General features: G+C 52.7%; 4 protein-coding genes across 4 annotated transcripts; 2 read left to right on the top strand and 2 right to left on the bottom strand.

Moving 5' to 3' along the window:
* Positions 1-134: 134 nt before the first annotated feature.
* KD926_010327 (uncharacterized protein) lies at positions 135-1,709 on the bottom strand (the record flags this gene model as incomplete). Its single annotated transcript, XM_053095804.1, has 4 exons — positions 135-389; positions 455-1,333; positions 1,399-1,502; positions 1,586-1,709. The coding sequence occupies 4 exons, from the start codon at positions 1,707-1,709 to the stop codon at positions 135-137; spliced, it is 1,362 nt and encodes a 453-aa protein (XP_052959985.1).
* A 718-nt stretch (positions 1,710-2,427) lies between these two features.
* KD926_010326 (carboxypeptidase cpdS precursor) lies at positions 2,428-4,184 on the bottom strand (the record flags this gene model as incomplete). Its single annotated transcript, XM_053095803.1, has 5 exons — positions 2,428-2,537; positions 2,630-3,370; positions 3,428-3,848; positions 3,908-4,053; positions 4,109-4,184. 5 exons carry the CDS (start codon positions 4,182-4,184, stop codon positions 2,428-2,430), a joined length of 1,494 nt encoding a protein of 497 aa, XP_052959984.1.
* Positions 4,185-8,857: 4,673 nt separating this feature from the next.
* On the top strand, positions 8,858-14,544 carry KD926_010325 (carnitine acetyl transferase; the record flags this gene model as incomplete). The annotated part of the gene is made up of 9 exons (XM_053095802.1): positions 8,858-9,441; positions 9,505-9,800; positions 9,858-9,913; positions 9,958-10,136; positions 10,589-10,983; positions 11,900-12,256; positions 12,322-12,351; positions 12,416-14,347; positions 14,417-14,544. 9 exons carry the CDS (start codon positions 8,858-8,860, stop codon positions 14,542-14,544), a joined length of 3,957 nt encoding a protein of 1,318 aa, XP_052959983.1.
* A 3,746-nt stretch (positions 14,545-18,290) lies between these two features.
* Positions 18,291-22,906, top strand: KD926_010324 (putative jumonji family transcription factor; the record flags this gene model as incomplete). Its single annotated transcript, XM_053095799.1, has 5 exons — positions 18,291-18,548; positions 18,619-18,716; positions 18,778-19,697; positions 19,768-20,821; positions 20,947-22,906. The coding sequence occupies 5 exons, from the start codon at positions 18,291-18,293 to the stop codon at positions 22,904-22,906; spliced, it is 4,290 nt and encodes a 1,429-aa protein (XP_052959982.1).
* Positions 22,907-22,980: the final 74 nt, after the last annotated feature.

Genomic DNA, 22,980 nt, shown 5'->3' with positions numbered 1-22,980 from the left:
GAGAGAGATGGGATCACGTGCCGTTGTGCACCTGACGGGCTCTTCCCTTTTTCGTACGCTTCATTCTTCCTACAACCTTTCCACTCTTTCACCATTCAATTCTCAACATCCTTCATCTCTTGAGGCCCAAGAGTTCATGCATTCCCGGAACTTCCAGAACCCTCTCTGACGACGGGCACGATATCGTCCCTGTCCTCTGGATACTGGGTATTCTCCCACCGCTCCCAGATCTGGGCATCGCGGCGCAGCGATGTGACGTTCTCCCAGACTAGGCAAAATGCGACCAGAGCCATGAGGATAGAAATCGTGGAGGTGATATCGAGGGAGTCGGTGAGGCCGAGAAGAACAATAATCAAACCGGTGATAGGGCGCATGATGACTCGAAGATGCTATGGTTCGGATTTGATCAGTAACATTCGAGTATCTTCCTGATGGCCATCATGAAGCAGCGTACCTTGCCCATAATCAACGTCCCCGGCTCATCTTTGCATTCGAACAATAGCGCTAGTCCATACAGACAGAACATCCCAGTACCCAAGCTCCCGCAGAGCAACCACCGCTCCGCATCGCCGAACCGGTCCTCGGCCGCGCTGGCAGCCGCCACATGTCCGCTCGCCAGCAGACTCGCACTTAGTGGCAGATGCAGCGAAATCCACGTAAACGCCGTATATACCGAGTATCGCATCGGGTGAGTACCATTCAGCGCTCCATCATTGTGCACATACAACCAGTTCAGGCAGAATGCGATGACAAGAGTCCAGACAGCACGCAGCAAACCCAAGTTCAGACCGATGGCGGCCGGCGATCCCACGACAATCTGATACAGAAACTCGCCCAGCACGATAATATAGAACGCCGCGAATCGGTCAATCTCATGTGCAATATCCACGGCCGTGGTATAGCGAGCTTTCAAGACGCCCTTCGCGGCAGGCGAGTAGCAAAAGATCCAGACACATTGCTCGACCACGATGCCTACAGTCGCTGCGGCGATTTTTCCACGGATCGGCACGGATTTCACGTACAATGGGATGTATATGCAGAGAGCTAGCGTAGCGAGAAGACACCAGAGTCGCTGCTGCGCGCGGTGATGGTAGCTAGCGAACGAATAGAAAAGGTGAGCTGCGTTGCAGGAGAGTCGTGCAATCATGTAAGCGGCGACGGTGGCGCGCATGGCACCGAGATCCTCATCCACGAGGGTTGCGTTGTTTCCGTAGACAACTAGCACGGCCATGACCCAGAGGATGAGCACACGTTGCAGCAGGTCATCGTTGTAGAACGAATTCATCAATTCGCGCAGGTCGCTCCATACATGCCAGGAGGGAGCAAAGATCAACTATATTTGAGATCGTGGCGTGAGTCCAAACCGCATCAAACTGACAGCGCATTGGGTTGCCTTACAATGTACATCGCCAGACGCGCACCCGTGATATGCTCGGCCAGCGACTCCGCGAAATTAGCCAATATAGCAACATACAGAAGATCCAGGAAGAGTTCGAAGCGTCCTGCGTGGAAAGGTTTCAACTCGCATTAATTTCTGCAATGGCTTGTTTGCTCTTCTATTGGGAAATGCCAAACACACACTCACCGGCCTGACGCTCCTCCTCCTGCCGCTTCACGAGCTTCCCATTCTCGAACCATTGCAGCGCCACGGGTTGGCGGAAGAGATACCGCGGATTCGGTTGCACGTCGATGCCCGATACACCAGGCATTTTCAAGGATATATCGACGTAGACGCAGGCGCAGGCGCAAAATGCGACTCGACACACGAGGGTTTCGTAAGTTTAAAGACGCGCGAGGGAGAAAAAGAGAAATTATTCAAGGGAGAGAGGGGATGGGATCGCTGGATTAGGGTTTTTGTGGATCAGCCAGACCCAAGCAATCGATTGCGAACCAAATTTTGATTCCAAGAGCTTTGAGTAAGTAGGATGTATAGTAGACATTCAATTATATATCGCTCGACATGAAGGGGAAATTCGATTTTGCCTAGATATATGTACAAGGACATGTCTTCTGTCTGCAAGCTTCATTGCAAGTCTAAGTTGCCGAGTCGATCCAGTAATCATTGCTCATTCATTCTTTAAAGTTGCAGGCGTGGCCCAAAGAGGAAATGCCCAAGTGCCTTTCATCTCCCGCTAGTCCCAGATAGGATGTCACATAGTTTGGGTTGAGTGGAGTGCTTCTGCTCTGTCTGGCCAATAATTTTGTGCGAGATCATTCCGAATGAGTACATTCATGCGGTGATTAGTATATCTTGTAAGCTAAAAATCTCCCTATTATCAAATTCTTCTATTCAATCCATAAAATAAAGTTACATCCCAGAAAGAAACCAACATATAATGTACGTGAAGAGAATACCTATAACACATGGCGTATAGAACACCGCCCAGTCTCATATCCACGAAACCATCCAAAGATACTTGTTGACCTTTATCCGAGCCCAGAAGAGAATGTCTTCGTGATTTCAGAAAGACTATCAATCCGCCCGAGCAGGAATTCAAGATGTCGGAACGCGGTACCAGGAGAGTATTGAGGGACCTCTGTAATTGAGAACGTCATGAGTCAGTGGCTGTTGACTGTCATGGAATATAGTTGGGAAGGCAGGAGGTCAACAAGACAGTGCTATACTTACGATGTCCGGCAAGATCCACCGTGGTGTAGGTCAAACCGCGCTCGGTATGCGCAGTACCCAAGAATCCGGCACCAGCGTCGTGAGTCAGGGGTTGATCCTCGTCGGGATCTAGGCGTGACGCCTTGCCATAGAATGGATGATACGGGGCGAACAACGGTTCCGTCGGGGGTTCCTGGAATCCCTGGAGCCCGTTCCAGGTCATGTTCTGGATTGCGAACAGTGAGCCGTTGGCGATCAAGACGAAGTCGAGTAGTCCGTGTCCGATGATGGTGTTGTTGGTGCGCTCAATCACGCTCGGTAAGGGCCCCAGAGCACTGGGAGGGGACTGGTCAAGGTTATTCTCGCCCTGGAAAATCTCGCCCGTTGAGCAGGCGTGGAAGTCGATGGGTTGTGAGTTGATGGCTTTCTGGACGTCGCTGCGGTTGAAGTAGTTGCTGGGACCAGCGTCGGTGGAGGGGAAGCCCATTACGCTCCAAAGGACAGGGCAGTAGTCGGTGATGTGGTAGGTGTTGAAGCACGGGTTCACGTAAGTGGCTGCCTCCCGGATGTCGGTCCAGATGTCACATCCGGGTCGGTCAGCGCTGGGAGCAGGCGGAAGGGTGCCCGTTGGAGGGAATTGAAGAGCCTGGTCCATGAAATCGGCGTAGCCACAGTCCTGATGACGGCTGTTGATCTGATCCATGAAGGTGTTGTTCAGACCCAGAACTGGCTTGAAGTAGTTTACCATGGGTACCGCAGGAGCTTGCCATAGAGGTCAGTATTGAAACACTAGATCAATATTCTGGGGCTGTATCTTACGATTGATCTGTGAGTTCTGTTCGTTGAAGAGTGGATCATACATCAAGACACCGGAGACATCAAAGTACTCCGAGTCCTCCTTGTCAAGCATGGCAGAGGCAAGGTACGGGATATACATGCCGGCGTAGCTTTCACCGGCGATGTAAACCTTCCGGTTCTTCAGGTCGAATGTATCCACGAAACGTTTCCAGAAATCGATGAACTGTTTCGCCACATCGTCCTCATTCCACACAGTTGCGGGACCCAATGATAAGCCCGTGCCTGCTGGTTGATCCACATAGACTATGTTGGTCAGGTTGTTCCAGGAATATGGGTTCTGGAACGGGACTGAAGTGCCGGGCTGCCAAAGGAATGGACCGTTCTCTTGAAGCAATCCGGCAAGAGAGGTACATCCCGGGCCGCCATTTAGCCAGATAGTGATCTGCTAAGGTCAGTATGCTGTGGAATATGTCTAGAGCAAGATTGGAACTGGCAAGTTACCTCATCAGAAGCATCGGGATCTGTGGATGGAAAGAACCAAAAGTAGAGATTCGAGTCACCCGACGGCCTGTTGGACAGATATCCGGCGTACGATTCACCGATGTCGAAGTCGATATCTGGCAAGTTCGTCCCGTTGACCGCATATTCTAGGTTTGTTAGCCATGAAGGTCTCACTTCAAACCCGACAGCCTGCCTCCTTACCTTCCGTCTTGGGAGTAAGGTACGAGCTGTATGCGCCGGCTGCTGAGGCCAGCAGAAAAAAAGCGCTGACGAGCATCTTTGGCTTCTGTGAATAAACAACAACATTGAAGGTTCGATTGACAGTACAGAAGTGCTCAGTATCTAGTTCGACAACGTTCCCTTTATTTCATCCAGCTTTGCCCGTCAACAGCTGGGGGTTACATTGACCGAGCCCACCCACCCTACAAATCCGGCAGAATCCCTCGCTGCGAGTCAAAGGGGTTAAAACCCGTGGGCAACTGGATTGAGGTCATATCGAACCCCTTGCGCCGGTCGCTCAGTTTCCAATCCGATAATTGGCGAGTTAGTTCCGACTGCCCGAAATGTTGTTTAAAATAGGGATGGAGCTAGGAAAGAGGGATGTCACTGTTGATATCAGTCTCAACATATTAATCCAGGGTCATTATATTGAATCAGGGCTGGTGAGACAGTTCAAACACGCACAAATGTCCCGTGCAGGAGCTCCGACAAGAGTGACATTCCTGGAATGTCTAACAAACTGGTAGCCTGAGGCAGAACATGGGGCCTTCCCAGAGCGGAAATCTTCGAGAGAGGTCACACCCGTCGTTTCGGCCCTCCTTTCTCTCTCTCTCTCTCTCTTGGTGTCGGAGAGGAACTAAAATAGCTAGGTACATACATATAAGAAAGTCCAGATGTTGCTCATGCTCACTCGGTGGCAAATTTGTGTCTAGGGTGTCTTGAAGCCAAGATGGGGTCTCCTCTAACTTGGTTAGGGATAAAGGCACGGGCGATTCAAACACCTTAGATGATGGCAAGCCAAACGTTTGTTGAAATTAAAGGTCAACGAAAAGATCTGCTCCTTTCATATCGGATCTTCGATGCAAGGGGTGGAGCTATTGAGCTCTCCGTACATATCGGAGGTGCTGTTCTTCATTGACACTCCCTATCTTGAATATCTCCCATGTCTATAATTTAGCTTAGGAATTCTCACTAAGCCCAGCTATCAGACTTTAAATATAAATCGGAATTCGTGGTTTGTAATCCAGTAATCCAACTCGTTCGCGTTGTCTACAACGTCCTGCAACTGTACCTATCTAGATTGCCTGTGCTATGTAGAACGGCCCCAAGGCAGGGAGGACGTCTCGAAGGATCAGCCCGTCTCCTGGGTGAACTCGGGCATCCCTTGTCCAACCTCTCTTTTTAACTTCTCGGATCTAGAACCCGTATTGACGCTCCCATGACGCCCTGTCTTATAGCTCCTGCGGTTGAGAAAACCGCGCAAAGGATATCAGGAAAGGATAAGTTGTGATTGTGCCATTCAGTCACGCCCTCGAGCTATGACATCGAATAATTGCCTAGAACCTCAGGCACAGACCTACGGAAGCTCGTGGACATATCCTCTTGGATGATCTACACCGTACAGCGTAGTATTCAGGAGAAAGCCGACGGGTCGAGTCTAAACTGGCTAGCTAAACCCACCGCTGCTTCCGCGCCCCGTAGACGTTTCTAGCACATTTTAGTGTTTGTTCAGGTGGTCGCTGGGGATGAAGAAATTAAAAAGGAAGATTGAGGCAGCAGGATTACCCACCAACAATCTAGACCAAGGAGTCTGTCGGTGTAGAGAGCAAAGGCCAGAGGCAGAGCACAAGGAGTCCAGAGTCTAGACGCTGACAAGTGGTCTGGTCCTTGAGGTATCGACTTTAGCTACTGGGGTGATCCCCGCCCGCGGGAGACAACGCTCCTTTTTTGGTTTTGCTCATTGTTGGCACAACCAGAATTAAATGAACTGATTGATCGAATGGTCGATAGGCTTATTACCCCCGAATCCCGATGTTGGAGCAAGCGCCCGGGATATTGGCCTGAAACGCGACACATCTTAAATGACCTCATTTTCTGCATTGCGGGCGGTAGGGTCCAGGCTGGCGGGCGGGCGGGAATCAAATAGATCAGAGCCCCGTATAACGTTTCATCACTAGGTATTTGTTTGCGTCCGTGTTACTCTGTACCTCGACAGTCGTCATTAAATGTTAGATTGATTGGCTGTGATCACGAGCTCTGCTGTGGGTCGCTCTGAGGGAACCGGATATTTTTTCACGGAATGCCAATGGCCTCAGGCATTTTGGTAGGGCGTTGGAGACAGCCTTATATTAATACGCAATATGAGAAAGTTCGTCTAAGAATTAGTACGGATAGCTGGAATGCCTATCCGTTAACGAGGTTCGAAAACATGTGAGCCTGCGAGATGGACTCCGTAGAGAGCAGTCTACGAGTCCATAGGTAGTCCAAGGCAACCGAATACTGCCAGTCGGTGACAGCTTGACGTGCGCGACCGTCCGGAGTGTTCAGAATTCAGGCACGTGGAACCATTGGTCCATTCATAACTCAGGTATTCTTTGGTTATTCAGTTTTCCCTTGAACCAGAATCCTTGTTGACGGATCCGACCAAAACCAAAACCAAAACCAAAACAATCAGATAGCGTCGGGAGACCGACCTGTCAACCGGACAGCCAAGGAAAAGGGTCGTCGAATGGGCATCACCGGCCAAGGCTCGGCAATGACACCAAGCCCACACGACTCATTGCCCAAGTTGATGGGGCACGGTAGACGACCAGGTAGTACTCCGTAGGAGTCTGGACCGCCGAGGAATGCGGCGAATGGAGTCGTGCGTGTGGGTTGGGGAGTGGAGGGACGACCAAACCGAGCCTAGAAGGCTTAGCATCGCAGAGGACAGTAGGTAAAGATCCAGAAAACTCAGAAAATTAAGGGAAGATAACCATCAAAGATCAAACACGCGAACAAAAGTCGCTTAGGAGGGATCCATGGCGGGCAGTGGGCAAATCTCCGAGTTGCACAAAGGAGGCAACGAGGAATCGGAAGGTGAAACGTTAGCGGGCGCCCATTGACTCCAGCCTGAGCTGCCGAATTGCCAAGTTTTGGCGGTTAATCATTTCGCGACCCCTGGATGTGGCCCGTTCATTTTGCGCCCCTCCGTCTGGCGTGCCCGTGATTGGTGCTGAGGGTAAATTGAGGGTAGTGGGAGAGAATTTTGGGTTTTTTTTTTTTTTTCCTCTTTTTCTTTTTGATTCGAAAACCTGGATTTCAGAACGGTTGGTGGCGGTCTCCTTTGACGCCGTCAGGATGGCTGACGGGAGTGAGGCAGACTCCTACTCCGACAGTTACGGGGTGCTGTTTACTAGTCATTGAGAATGACCGGTTTCTCTTTTTGGGGCTTTGTTTTGTCCTTTATTTCGATCACTCCGATCAACACTGCCTGTCTCACCCATGGTTCTGTGGTCCCGAGACGAGGGTACGTCACAAGCACCCGGAGATAGGAGAATTACCTGTGTACCTTACAGTGGTACAGCAGGGACTCCCGTCTCCCGTAGAGACCGCCACGTTCCTCCAGTAAATCTCGCAACATCGTCCAGAAGGCCCCGGAGCGTGACGGGGACGCGGGTGGATCGTTGAGCGTGCAGGTTGGTAATTAGGATTAATATAAATGATAATTGGGATCACACCTTAGAGTGTGATCCGATCCGACGAAATAGATTAAATCGAGGAGCAGCGACCGGGCTGGGTGACTGACTCTACTGAGGGTAAACATCATCAAACCTTGTCCCCTGAGTGGGGCCATGCGCGCTAGCCCCGTCTGGCCCTCTGATTGGCCCCGTAGCTGCCGGTGCCTGAAACGGTGGGAAGGTGATTTGTCCCGAGGGGGTTTAGCGGGTCCAGGGGTACGGCATATCCTCATTGACTCTGTTCAGTGTTCAGTGTTCCGTCAGATGAAGGACGTTGGAAATGAGCAAATTATCGATCATTCGTTCAGGATTTGGCATCCTTGGCTGACGGGCGTTCGGCGCTTTATCAAATGTCAGGGCTGGAGGATTCCTACGTGAGGCCGATACGCTGGGGGTGGTCCTCTGGAATGCTGCCTCTTGCCGTGCGGCCAACAGAGTGGAGGAGGGACGGGTTCCTTAGGTTATAGACTAGATAGACTATGCCAGGCGATCTCCGGTATGTGCGCTTGTGGTTGGGAAAGCAACCCGGGCCCCAATCCAGGGGGGGAACAAAAGACTGAAAGAGAGCCGCTCCAGAGCGCCTGAACGTTTCTCTTTCACGGCAGGCTCTTTGAATACGGGCAGCATTGTTATCGTGTCTCAAAGAAACGGCGACCGCGGTGCTGAGGGCGCATAAATTCGAGGACGGAACCGAGATCGACCCCGTCATTTGGAACTGGAACAGTATCCTGAAAAGCCCAAAAAGTCAAAACCGAAAGCTCCAATCCCCTCCCCGACCGTAAATTAATTATTTGCCTTTAATTATTGCCAGATCGCATGGCCCCACTGGGTGTACGCCGCCCTCTCCTTTCCCGTGATTAGAAGGATCCAGTCGCTCCAGACTATATTATCACTTATTTCTCCCTCATCTTCCTTTCCCGCTCTCTCTCTCTCTCCGGCCTCAGTTTCCATCTGGTTATCATCATCGCCACTGGCACGCTTTTTTCACTCTTTCAAAAAGTGTTCCCAACGGCTGTCACTCTTTATTGTCAATATTGGAAACCCACCGCCCACGTACATACCCTACCATCTTATCTCTCCCTCCTTGACGGCTAGTCCTGTCGCAGTCGATCTGCTCAATACCAGAAACTTCATTCTCTTTTTCAACTTCCCGGCGAAGTCATTTGATCCATCAACTCACAGTTGACCTGTGGAGACATCTCGTGAAAACAAATCCACATCATCAGCAATCATGCGTACTTCTATGCTTCTGGGTGCTCTCTGCGCCGCCGGTGCCATGGCCTCTCCCATGGAAAAGCGCTCCTACGAGACCGACTGGACCATCGTCACCGTGACCACCACCATCACCGCTCCCCTGCCTCCCGCGGCCCCGACCACGGCCCCCGTGCAGAAGGTGAAGGTCTCCGAGTCCGTCTCCAGCGCTCCCGCCCCCGAGGTTGAGTCAACCACTTCGGAGCCCGCCCCGGTCCCGACCACCACCCCGGCCGCTGCCCCCGTCGAGCCCTCGACCGAGGCTCCCGCTCCCGAGCCCACCACCTCCCAGGGAGGTGTGGTTGAGAACATCGAGGGTGCCTTCACCTCGGCCTGGAGCTCCGCCTGGACCGTTCCTGCCGCCGAACCCACCACCACCTCGACCTCCTCCAGCTCGAGCTCGACCGCCGCGGGCGCCGCTGCCACCGGTACCTACCAGAAGGCCATCCTGCACAACCACAACATCCACCGTAGCAACCACTCTGCCACCGACCTCACCTGGTCCGCCGACCTGACGGCCAGCGCCCAGGTTCTTGCCTCCCGCTGCGTCTATGAGCATGACACGTAAGATTCCCCCGTCTTGAACATGTGCCGACGAAGAAACAGCCAAACTAACCTCTCTCACAGGAGCATCAACGGTGGTGACTACGGCCAGAACATTGGATACGGAGTTGCCGAGAGCGATATCGGAGCTATGATTACCAACCTGATGTACAACGACGAGATGGGCTTCTGGGATCAGTATGACCTGTACGACAAGGCCGACCCCGACATGTCCCTCTTCGAGAGCTGGGGCCACTTCAGTCAGATCGTCTGGAAGGGCACCACTGAAGTCGGTTGCGCCACCGTCACCTGCCCTAGCCTTGGCAACGTCGATGCGGCCACCTCGGTACCGTTCACCGTCTGCAACTACGGACCCCCTGGTAAGTCCATATTTTGGAATCTGAAATCGAAGAATTATTCTAACGTACCGTTTCTAGGTAACTATGCTGGTGAATACGCCGACAACGTCAAGCGTCCTCTTGGACAAAGCATGGTGACTGTCTAAGCCTGGAGATGTTTTCAACTTGACCCTAACAGAGGACTCCTCCCTACATACACCTGCCCCCTTCGCATGATCCCCAACGGCTACCGGAAAACGGTGGGCGAAGGGTGCATGGTAATCTTCAGTTTAATATGTGGGATGATGCCCCTGTTGTCAGTCATACTGTGAAAGCCTTTGCCAATGGAAAGAAAAATGGAGAAAGCCTCTGGCAATTGTCAGTGTCATCTAAATCTTCTTTGATTATTTGTTACTTTTGATCTCTTCTCCGCGTCGTGCGATCTGATTCTGTCTCGGGCTCGCCTGAGAGATCTCTGTTCCACCCCCGACGCTATCTTATTCTGCTTCTCTTGTGAATATTTTACACTTTGAACATTGGTCACGGTACATCAATGACAGCGACCCATCTATCTGGATTGTGCTTTCTTCTCATTCTTTCTTTTGATTGGTTTCGTTCTGCTGCTTGGTGCATGAAAATCGGCGTCCTGGAAAAGAATACCTATGAGATGGTCGACCGGCCAAATGATGAACATGAAATCCATGAGACGTGGAGTCTGCTCTGATCCCAGTATCTTTGAATATTTCTTTGAATAAATGCGTCTGTATAACGGATTGATGTTGTAGGATGTAGACACGGAAGTTGTAACACTAACTACTATTGTACTGTAGAACTGCATGCGGCGCAGGACCACGTGACCGGCCACGAACCTTCCCCGCGCGCTTTAAACGTCGAGACGAACCAAACTCATCTCGAAAACTCGCCTTTCCCTTCGCCCGAAACGTCATCTCCTCTGGCGTTGGTCGCTCTCGAACTAGTGACACCGAGCCTAATCTGGGCCATCCACCCGGCCTCCATCCTCGATCTCACCTTGCGTTGCCACTCGGGCACTTGCAATGCGACATCAAGCAATTCGGCCTTAGTTTGTCATCTACTACCTGGTCTCCGATCTATCCCACTTGCACTTGCACATTGCAGGGTATACAGCCCAGTCGCGATCAAGCTTCTTCCTTTCTTCCTTTCTACCCTTCACAGTCGCCTCCTCTTCAGCTCGTCTCAATTGCATGTATGTACCACCCCCGCCGCCCGGATTCCAATCGCTTCTCCGTCATCATCTGGATGACGGTGTTCAGTCCTGTGGCTCTGGCTCTGCTTTCCCCGCCTTCCCAGAAAAAAAAAGCGGCAATCCACATGCATAGACACATTTATTTTAATTCAAAGGTCCTTGGGTTCTGACCTTCGACTTCCTTTGGGATACTTTAGTCTTCAGGGATACATATTCTTTTAAACCCTCGGCTCTGATCTGTGCGATCTGCTCGCATAGTGCTTGTGATCCTGGGAACGTCGCATCTTGTGGCAGACGCAGAGCTCTTTAGTCCGATATTATCTACTTACTAGCCAGCAAGCTTCATCCGTTCCCCCGATACTCCCTGCACCCCCCCAGGCCCTCGGGCGATTTTCCCCGTCCAAGCGATCGACCGTGGTCCTAGGAGTTACTGCAGACCTTCCCTCTATACTACTGTTTCACCCCCTGTAAGCGTCCCCTTCCTCCGTTCTGCCAATGCTCTTCTTCCCTTCGTCCCGCGGCTTGCCTTGTACTGTCTACCACGATGCTCCACCCCACGCTTTCCAAGTCGCTCCCCGGACAGTGGAGGGGTATCCTTCTATATTCTCCCCGGTCTTTCAATAAATAACTCGTCTTCCCGTTTCTGCTTTTCTTCCTTCATCTATACCCGCTTACTTTCTATTGCCTTTTACCTTACCCTCGTGGACTTACTACTCGGTCACTGTCTCGTGATTTGGACTGGTCATGAGATAAATCTCCATGCCCTCATACTGCCTACAAGATTGTCACTATTTCTACCGTAGCGCTCTACGCCTCCTCTCTATCCCCACCTTTCTCTCTTGTCGCTACGCTTAGTTGACATCGGCTCGGTTCCCGAGAATCCTCTTCACTAACATGTCTTACTCGAACATGGCAGTTCGCCACTTTACGGCTCCAAAGCCGTTGGGGAACGCTATGACTTCTCCGCGATCTCAGCCGTCTCTCGAGCCTAAGATTAAGCCTACCACGGTGGATGTTACGCCAAATGCCGACCACCCTCCCAAGAAGCAGGGCCTGACGTTCGCTAACCAGGACTCTCTCCCCAAACTACCGGTCCCGGACCTTGAGAGCACCTGCAAGAAATATCTTGAGGCTTTGTCCGCTTTACAAACCCCTAGGGAACAGGAAGAGACGAGAGCGGCCGTGCAGGATTTCCTCAAATCTGATGGCCCCGTTCTTCAGGAAAAGCTTAAGAATTATGCGTCATCCAAGACGAGTTATATCGAGCAGTTCTGTATGTCATTCGATGGAAGAAATGTGGGGCCTTGCCGGACGGTGGCTAATGACGTCTCCTTCTAGGGTACGACTCTTACCTCAACTACGATAGTCGTGAGTGCTTTTTTCGCAGCCTCAATCTCCCAGCCACACTTGATGTACTGATTCTTCACCGCAGCGGTTGTTCTGAACCTCAATCCATTCTTTTTACTGGAAGATGATCCTACTCCCGCCCGGAATCACCAAGTCACCAGAGCGGCGTCGCTGGTCGTTTCGGCATTGTCTTTCGTCAGAGCCGTGAGACGGGAGGAACTACCGCCTGACACGGCTCGCGGCACACCACTCTGCATGTACCAGTACTCTAGACTGTTTGGGACAGCCCGTTTGCCCACGGACAATGGATGTGTTATCAGCCAAGACCCCAACGCAAAACACGTCGTCGTGCTGTGTCGGGGCCAATTCTATTGGTTCGATGTCCTCGACGACAACCACGATCTAATTATGAACGAGAAGGATATCGCGGTGAATCTGCAGGTCATTATCGGGGATGCGGAGCAAACTCCCATTCAAGATGCCGCCAAGGGGGCCTTGGGTGTACTCAGCACGGAGAACCGCAAGGTGTGGTCCGGATTGAGAGATATCATGACCAAGGATGAGGGTTCCAACAATGCAGAATGCTTGAATATTGTCGACACCGCCCTGTTCGTCCTCTGCCTGGATTACACCGAGCCCCACAGTACTTCTGAGCTGTGTGCCAACATGCTCTGCGGGACAAGCGAGGTCGTGAAGGGCGTGCAAGTTGGCACCTGCACCAACCGGTGGTATGATAAGCTTCAGATCATTGTGTGTCAGAACGGAAGTGCAGGTATCAACTTTGAGCACACCGGCGTGGATGGTCATACGGTGTTACGATTCGCCAGTGACGTTTACACGGACACGATACTTCGCTTTGCCAGAACCATCAATGGCCAGGCTCCGAGTCTATGGGCAACCACTAGCCCCGACCCGACCAAACGCGATCCCCGAAGCTTTGGCAATGTCAGTACCACTCCTCGGAAGTTGGAGTGGGACATGGTCCCCGAGGTTAGCATTGCGCTACGATTTGCCGAGTCTCATCTCTCCGATCTGCTCCAACAGCATGAGTTCCAAGTGCTCGACTTTACCGGCTTCGGAAAGAACTTCATCACATCAGCAGGGTTCTCGCCCGATGCGTTTATGCAGATGGCCTTCCAAGCCGCCTACTACGGACTCTATGGTCGCATCGAGAACACTTACGAGCCAGCTATGACCAAGGTCTTCCTGCATGGCCGGACGGAGGCAGTTCGCACGGTGACTAACGAGTGCGTCGATTTCGTCAAGACATTCTGGGGCGACAACCCCCCAGAGCAGAAGGTGAACGCGCTCCGGAAAGCGACGGAGAAGCATACGGCGATTACTAAGGAGTGTTCTAAGGGTCAGGGCCAGGATCGCCACCTTTACGCTATGTATTGCCTCTGGCAACGGTCTTTCGATGAGGGTTCTTCGGCCGGCAACAGCGTGGATGGTAGCTCCAACGGCTATTCCAGTCCCGTGGAAAACGGGTCCGCTATTGACTCTCCGAAACTATCTGCATCGCTCTCTGAAGATGGGTTATCATCAGGCAGCTACGGACTACGCGCCATCCGCCCGGCGCCACCTACGCCGGCACTTTTTAGCGACCCGGGTTGGGACAAGATTAACAACACGATCTTATCGACTTCAAACTGCGGCAACCCTTGTCTGCGTCACTTTGGATTCGGGCCGACGTCTGCCGACGGCTTCGGGATCGGATACATCATCAAGGACGACTCGATCTCGTTCTGCGCGTCGTCCAAACACCGACAGACTGCCCGCTTGATGCACACCCTGGAGACGTATTTGTTCGAAATCCGCAAGCTGCTGCGGATGACCACCCGCAAGACCATGAGCCCGCGCACGAGTCGGGCTCGAGAGATGGAAACGATCGCCGAGCGATCGCCGGGCGAGCACCGCCGGGGACGCATTGTCCGGGGCGACCCGATGCAGGCGACCCGGGGTACCGAGACGCCCACAACGGACAGCGGAGAACTGGAGGACGATGGCATGGGTGGATGTAAGTTTATTCGATTGTTGATTGATTTATTGCTCTCCCTCTCCTGACAGCTACTGACGCACCAATCAGATGGATTCTTCGATGCAGGGATGCTGCTCCATGCACTCAAAGGGCTGAATGCAGACCGGGAGCGGGTCGGGGATAAGCCTGAGAAACGTCGGTTCGTCGGAAAGAAACTCCGATTGAATGAATATTGAACTACGATGGAGATGGAGGGAGGCGCGAGTGGTAGTGCGATATCAGCATATGTTTAGGGGTTGCGCCGTGTTTTAGCAGTTGGCACGTATATTTATTTACAAGTATACTTCATTCCGTAGAACCGATACCAATGACAATTTATTATTTATATGGCATGACGATTCATTTCAGGGCTATTCTGTGAGATGCAAAACCTGCAATCTGCAGGAAGGATGACTTACTTCCGAGACACTAGGGAGGTATTCCGTACGTGAAACTACTTGGCCGTTGATTTAGCGGCCGCACGATCACACCATGCCCGAGCTCGAGTCGAGCCGAGTCCAGTCCAAAAGTGCTTGAGTCATCCGCCGATTCAAGTATGATTATTAAATATGTATGCAATGTGCATGCACGGGCGGTAGGACAGTGAGTCTGAGACCGTAGGACACTCAAGGGATCCGAGGTGGCTGGCGACACAGAAAAACGCATCGAATAATCATGCAATGCATCTTTCCGCCCTAGTCTGAGGGCTTTTTTTTTCTGTCTTAATGTTCACGCCACTAGAATGGATGCCCAACCGATCATCTGGAAGGAATTGTTGACGAACTAGATGAACCATTTCTTTCTTCGTGTTCTCTTTTTGTATTTAGTTTTCTGGTTGCAGGAATTGATTAACTATCAAGGTCCACTTTCATTCATACCTTGAAATCTTCCTTCGACTATTTCCAACATAGTACTAGATATATTAGCCCTTAGATAAAACAAAGGACGAACGGAGCGAGATTCAAGCATGGCATGAATCCTGCAGCCCCAAATCTGACACGTCCCAGGCACATAGAGTGATACACACAGACATAACTAACAGTCCATCCAGACCCGACCGAGATAAGTAATCCACATCAAACACAGAGTGCTGATAACCCAGGGAGGTGCAGGGCCCATGGCCCATCCATGCAGGCTGCTCGATCCGGGCAATCATCGACATGGATTCGGCGCATGTACCGCGGTCGTTCGAGCCAATCGTGTCTGTGATTTGCCCACGGAGCATGCAGTGGCATGGCGAGGTCGCACTGCGTACCTACCTAGGTGGACATGGAGGGCTTCTAGGTTGTCGACGGACGGGACCGGGGTTGGTGTTACTGCTAGTTACTGTGTACTACGGCTGGTGCTAAGTTGTTACTCCGTGCACGACATTGCTCGCGTGCGCTAGGCAGGGCGGAGGTTATGTACTTGTTGTTCTTTTTTTTCTTCCCGCCCCGATGTTGGGATAAGTGTCTGCGTGTCTGTCTGTCTATCATACAGTACATCGAGATGTATGTTGTTCCTTGGATGGAAGTTCCTGGCTTGAGTTACTAGAAATGATATTGGTTAAGGGTTACTGCGTCTGCGAGTTGTCTGCCGATTTTACAGCTACATACATACACAGTACATGATAAACACCTGAGTGACAGACATGTCGTGAGAGGCAGCGTTGCTAGATGGATGGATGGATGGATGGATGGAAGTTATCTCCTACGATCTGCACACCAGAATCCATAGAAAAAAAAATAAACAACCCCAAACCTGGAACCCCCTTTGGCCCTACGACGGACAGAGTAATAATCTACTCCGTACTAGACTGATACAGAGGATGCTGACTCGCCAAGAGTAAAACCTACCTCTCGCTGTACACTGTGTACGAGCACAAAAGAAAACAACCGACAGCGAATAAGAGTCCAAACCGGTCGTCGACACTAAGGTCGGACTATTCTAGACTAGGTAGGTCATATGTTGGTGGAATATGCAAGTCAAGCTGCGGCACATATGTATGGAGTACGGAGTACAGCGGGCGTGGTCGGTAGGGGGATTGATGTGCTCCGTTGGGTTTCTGGTGGTGTACACCGAGTACAGCATAGGGGGGTTGGCATTGACGTATCTGATTGTAGATCTTGCGGCCTCAGGCTGTCTCGCATTCTCGCATTTAGCCGGTTTACCACGTAGTATTCACCGGGGCAGTATCATTGGACCTGGAAACGTCAGCTTCCAACCGTAGTTTTACTTCGAGACACTGCCTTACTCTATATGTCCCGTAATCCAGGTCGAGGACCACATTAACGGTCATCACTGTCTCGACGGATTAAAAAAAAAGCGCTTGCCGCTATTACCACCGCCTAAATCAGAGTCGATATCGCCAATCACGTCATCTGGCAGTTGCTGGTCCGCCGGTATCCGAGCCTCCCCGATCGGGCTTAGCTGTATTAGGTATTACCAGGACGGTATCAACCTGGCACCGCCTGATGCCCGTGCTGGCAACTACAGCTGCGGCAGTATTCACAGTCCCTCTGTATCTTACCGCCGCCGTACCACGGGAAGATACCCGGTTTCAGGAGTCATTTGCACCACGTGACCGGCCGGGCAACGAGCAGCGAGCAATTCCTTCGTCCGGCGACTAGATACTCGAGGTACATACATCATTGTTTTGTCTACTTACACCCTCACCCTGAACCATTGAATCATCATTTGAAATTTCCGGAAGTATCATTGTCTGTCTGGGCTGACTTCCAGCAGTCCAACTCCAAGTGATTGCTCTTAGGTAAGTGAGCCTGTTCTGAGTACACACCGTACTCTGTACTCCATACTTTCCTTCATTCCAAGCCTGTTGTTATTCCCGAGACCGGACCGGAGGCGTGCTGTGATCTGCTCGCGGCTGGAGCAGGCCAAAAAAAGAAAATTCTTGAATAAATTTTTTTTTTTTTTTTTTTTTTTTTGGCTGGTACATCATTACCTTAGGCCACCTTAGCTTGGTGCCTTAAGGCACTTCTCAGGCGCTCAGGCTGCTTACCCATCCGGTCGTCCTCCAATCACTCTTCCTCTCTTCACTGCTCTACATGACCCTCTTGTCATCAATTCCCTTTTTTTTCAGTCACCAAAATACTCTAAACCTGTCCGGTGTTCCTTTTTCCCGTGCCCCTAGCCTCCCTGCACCCTCCCCCCAATCTCCAATCCGCAACTGTAACACGCAGTCAGGCCATCGTGCTCTGGTCAGATCCACCTTGGATCTTCCGTGTCGCTGGGATTGGTTCTTCCGCGCCTACCCTTCTGCTTCCTCCTGCCTCTAGCGTCCCATCGTTTTTCTGCCTCTGCACCCGCTGGCGAACTAGCGCCCTCGTTGCTGAGCATCTGCTGCTGCTTGGTCCTGCAATACGGCAAATCCTTTGTTTTCCGATCGCTCAAACTGGAGGAGGGGGCCTTTGGTCTATTGATTGACGCCGACCGCAAAGACTAGTGACATCGATTGCCTTGTCTATCTGCTTGCGCTCGATCCTCCATTGACCCTATCTTCTCTATCTCGTGCTTTGTGACGCTGTTGATGCTTTCGCAACCTTGGATGGCCTTTCCTCTTTGCAATTCGTCCCGAGAAAAAGCTTAGATCATCCAACTTCTTACGCACGCCTTCACAACTTGCTTTGCGTTCCATCTACTTGGAGAACCTCCACTTCTTCCCCCCCCCCTTTTTGCGAACTCCTTGACGCTTGCATTTGGTGCTTCACTTGTTACAGTCACTCCGGGAAAAAACTGAACCGAAAGGAGTGAACGAGAAGAACGTAAAAAGCTCACGTCACCTCTGCCGCTGTACAGGACATATCGCCCTTTTGCCTCTTAACGCTCTCTCCCCCGACCGCTGGGAAAACCTGTCTCGCCGTCGATCAGCGGTCGCATTTTCCGACGACGGCACCCTTGTCGATATCCGAAAAGTCTTCTTTTCATCCCTCCCATCTTACTTGAGATGATGGCGGCAGCGCTTGATCAACCCCTGTTCGAATCAATTGCGGGCCCTCCAGCAACCGACGCGGCTTCGATCACTCCTCCCCATAGCGCCAACGGCAAGAAGGAGGTCCCCGATGGCGTCCCATCGGAGCTGTCGGATCTCGAGCTGGATCCGAATGCCGCCGGAGCGCCGGACATGCCGTCGGTAGAGGAAGAGGAGGATGAGATTGAACCGGACCATTATTATGGCGGCGGCAAGATCCCCGTGTTCAAGCCGGTAAGTGACCTGGTCCGGTCAGAGTCTCGATATGTGTTCGGGCAACAGCCACTGACTTGCGATGTCAAAGACAATGGACCAGTTCCGCGACTTCCAGCACTTTATCAACAAGGTGGAAAGCTACGGTATGCGGTCCGGCATCATCAAGGTCATCCCTCCGAAGGAGTGGTAAGTGTGATCTGGCGTCGTGGACTCCGAAGATATCCGCTGATTGTCGCTCTCTTTCCAGGTCCGATTCCCTCCCTCCTCTCGATGAAGCCGTCAAGAAGATTCGCGTGAAGAATCCGATCATGCAGGAATTCCACGGTTCGCACGGAACCTATACCCAGGCCAATATCGAGCGACAGCGGTCTTACAACCTGCCTCAGTGGAAGGGATTGTGCGAGGAAAGCAGTCATCAGCCGCCCGCCCGCAGAGGTGAGAGGCGCCGCAACCAGGAGCGAGTCAACCGTGCTCCGGCGGCTCCCAAGTCACAAATTGCGCGGTCCGATTCTCAAAAACGTCGCCCCGGCCCCGGACGTCCCCCGAAACGATCAAACCAGGTCAAGGTGAAAGAAGAACCGACCGAGGATGGACTTGATAAGATCAAACCCGAAGGCCCGCCGACTCCGGTGTCCCCCGAATCGAATCCGGTCGAGGCGAAGACGGAGGAATTAAGTGACGGAGAGTCTTTGCCCGCGCCAAAGCCCAAGGGACGACAGCCCAAATCCGTGACGTCGCGGAGAAAACACAACAAGGGGGATGCGGTCGACCACGTGGACGAGGAAATCTTCCGGGATTTTGACTACCGCATCCACGACCATGGAGCCTACACGCAGGAACGATGCGAAGAGCTTGAAACCGCCTACTGGAAGTCCCTGATGTTCAACAACCCCATGTACGGTGCGGACATGCCCGGATCGCTCTTCGACGAGAACATTACCACGTCGTGGAACGTGGCCAAGTTGCCCAATATCTTAGATGTTCTGGGACAGAAAGTACCTGGTGTCAACACTGCGTACCTCTACCTGGGTATGTGGAAGGCCACGTTTGCCTGGCATTTGGAAGATGTGGATCTCTACAGTATCAACTACATCCACTTCGGTGCTCCGAAACAGTGGTACAGCATCTCGCAGGAGGATGCTCCTCGCTTTGAACAGGCCATGAAGAGTGAGTTCCTTTCCAGTCCAGTCCATTTCGAATATTTTAGCGACTCGACACTGACTCTTTGTTACCCTAGGTATTTGGACCAGCGATGCAAAGAATTGCGACCAGTTCCTTCGTCACAAGACCTACCTAGTTTCTCCCAGTCTCCTCAAGTCCCAGTACGGCATCACGGTGAACCGGCTGGTCCATTACGAGGGCGAGTTTGTCATCACCTACCCATATGGATATCACTCCGGATACAACGTGGGATACAACTGTGCTGAATCCGTCAACTTTGCTACCGAGAAGTGGCTGGACTACGGTCGCGTCGCTAAGAAATGCCACTGTGAAGCCGACAGTGTCTGGATCGACGTCGACGAGATCGAACGCAAGCTGCGGGGCGAAGCAACTCCAGATTACTACTACGGCGATCTCGAGAGCGACCTGGACGAAATGGAGGGAGTTTCGGATCTTTTGACTCCACCACGCAGTGTCCCGGAGAAAACCCGTGGTCGGAAGCGAAAGCACGACGGTGAAACCACCAAGGCCAAGCGCATGCGGGTCAATGTGGAGCTGCCGAGAAAGACCCCCTGCGTCTTGTGCCCCAATAATCTGGATTACGAGGATCTTCTGCCGATTGAGAATGGAGAGTCCCATGCTCACCGGCGTTGTGCGCTGTACATCGAGGAGACCAGTATTCTCCGCGATGAATCCGGTAAGGAAGTGGTGTGCGACATTGACAAGATCCCCAAGGCGCGGATGGGCCTGAAGTGTCTGTTCTGCCGGGAAGTTCGTGGGGCTTGCTTCCAGTGCAACTTTGGTAAATGCACGCGGTCCTACCACCCCACCTGTGCTCTCCTTGCCGGCGTTCAAGTGGAACAGGGTCTGGTCGGCGTGATCGCAGATGACGGCAATCAGTACTCTATCCCTAGCGTCGATCTAAAGTGCAAGTATCATCGGCAGAAGAAACCCACGTGGTTGAACGGCTGCGAAACGCCCGATCAGGACCGTAAGTTGATCGAATCGGCGCAACGACTGGTGGTGGGCGAGCTGGTGCAATTCCAAGCCGACAAGGAAATCAACGGGGCGGTGGTCCTGGAGAACCGACCGAGTGAGCGGGCGTTGATGGTTAAAGTGCTGCCACGAGGGTGAGTCCTTTCTTCTCTTTCTTATCTTATGCTTCCACCGTCCTAGTGGGGGAATTTGTTTGGAGATTGCCTAATCGGGAACCACGATGCTGACGGCCTCACTTTTTTTTTTTCTTCTTCTGCAGGGATGTAATCGAATTACCGTACCGGTGGATGCTTGTCGTCCGACGGAGCAATTTCGCAGTGCTAGCACCAGGTACCCAGCCGCTGCCTGCCCACCTGGCTCGGAAGCCCGAGGGCCGGAAGGAGTTCGAATCGGCGGTGCCGGTGGCAGGCAATCCATTTGGCGATGAGCGATCTCCGTATCAGTGGGCCGAGTTCGAGACGGTCGACAACGCTAATCCGCGAGCCCCACCATCGGGCAAGGTTGATTTGGACAAGAACGAACAGATCTGGTATTATCTGGGTCCGTCGTCCACCGAATGTAGGGCTCAATATACGCACAACCCTAGCGTGTCCGTCCACAACCCGCGGTCAAATTTCCTAGACAGCGTTAAGTCCCTTGGCGCCGTGATGGCCCGACTCCCCTCCTCTGCCTACCCCCACCATCTGCCGGTGGTGCCTCCTTATGCAGTGGCTTCTGCTGCTGCTGCTGCTAAGGCTGCCCCTCCTTCTCACCAACACCACCGCAATAACCACCTCTCACCTGCCACCGCCACGTCCACCACTACCGTCTCCGCCGCCGCTGCTGCTGCTGCTGCTGCTGCCACTTCTTCCCGCCCTTCCCTGTTGCAGCGCCCTCTTGCCCCTCCTCCTCCTCGTGCTCCCGCTACCTCTGCTGCTGCCTCTCTTACTGCGATGCCGTCGGCCTATCGATCCCTGCCAACTAAAACTGCCCGCCATGCACCGTATCCTCAATTTGCCAAGTCTCATCAGTCCTCCTCCCACCTTTCTCAGCAGCAAAGTAACGGCCATCACCCCCATCATTTACCGCCTCAGCAGCAGCAGCAGCAGAAACCTCAACACCTCCCCGCCAATACCTTCGCCAACGTTCGTGAACTCGTGGCTCGCCGCCGGCTGACCCAGATTACCGACCATGCCAATATCTTCGCCGGGTATACCATCGTCAGCCCCGAGCTGGTCGTTGAGTCATTGATGGGACCCATGGGCTCCGTGCCACCGCCCAATGGTCTGGAAAAGTTGGAGCTCGCCATGGCCCAACAACGGGTGCAGTCTCGAGCCGCGGACGGGACATTACAACCGGTACAGCCGCTGAACATGCGTTCGGAGGAGGTCAACCGGTTGTTGCAAATGCTCCGGTTCTCGCTCGTCAGCTACCTGGAACGTCTGGACGTGCTGCAGAAAAAGGAGTCGGAAAATACCAAACTCCCGGCGGTCAACGGGAACGGTGCTGCCAAGTTGCCCCGCAAATATGCGTACCTCGAGCAGCAGCAAGAGCAGGTTCCGACCGTGTACCTGTCGCCGTACGATATGCCGTCGGGGTTCACCGAGCATGCCCAAAAGACTTTTGGACTGACCCCCTGCCAGCCCGAGCTGCCGAAACCGTCGCTCGCTAACGACTATTTCGCCGGTCTGTCGCCCGAGGACCAAGAGAAAATCCTGAAGACATGTGGCAGTTTCGTGCAACGGGCCATCGAGCGGTCCACGAGTCATAGTCGACAGAGCTCCGCCTCTAATTTCCGATTGGCATCGGCACTGGCCCAGCAGACTGAGAATCCCACCATCGATATCACGACGGTCGAGGACATGCCCTTGTCGGGCTTGGACTTCCCCTTGCATGCGGACTCGCCGTGCTCAAGTTTCAGCCGGTCGCACCTGCGATTCCAGTCTCCCAACGACTTCACCAACCACGGGACCGAAGTGCATCACGACCACCACGACCTGTTTGGCGACCAACAAGCGAACACACGGTTTTGGCAACATGGGCCGTGGGCGGCCGGCGACGGAAACACTCCCAACGAAGAGACCCGACCGTTCTTCGGTCCGCACGAACGGCTGAAGCATGACTATGCCTCGTCAGATATCTCACTGGGGCGTGGCGGCCCGGGTTCTCTGCATTCCGTCGACATGGCCGGGTTCGGGCTGGACGGTACAGACGACCTCGGTAACGTTCTCAGCCCTTGACACCTTTGGTCACTGTTCCGAAAAGAAAAAACCGACACTTGTTTCTGTATTTGCATGCCGGCGACCGAAAAAAG

The sequence above is a fragment of the Aspergillus affinis genome (assembly GCF_023601865.1).
Source record: "Aspergillus affinis strain CMG 70 chromosome Unknown NODE_7_length_541545_cov_85_609384, whole genome shotgun sequence".
NCBI classification, from domain to species: Eukaryota; Fungi; Ascomycota; class Eurotiomycetes; order Eurotiales; family Aspergillaceae; genus Aspergillus; species Aspergillus affinis.
Note: the sequence above shows the minus strand (reverse complement) of the source record. Positions and strands in the feature narration are given on the sequence as shown.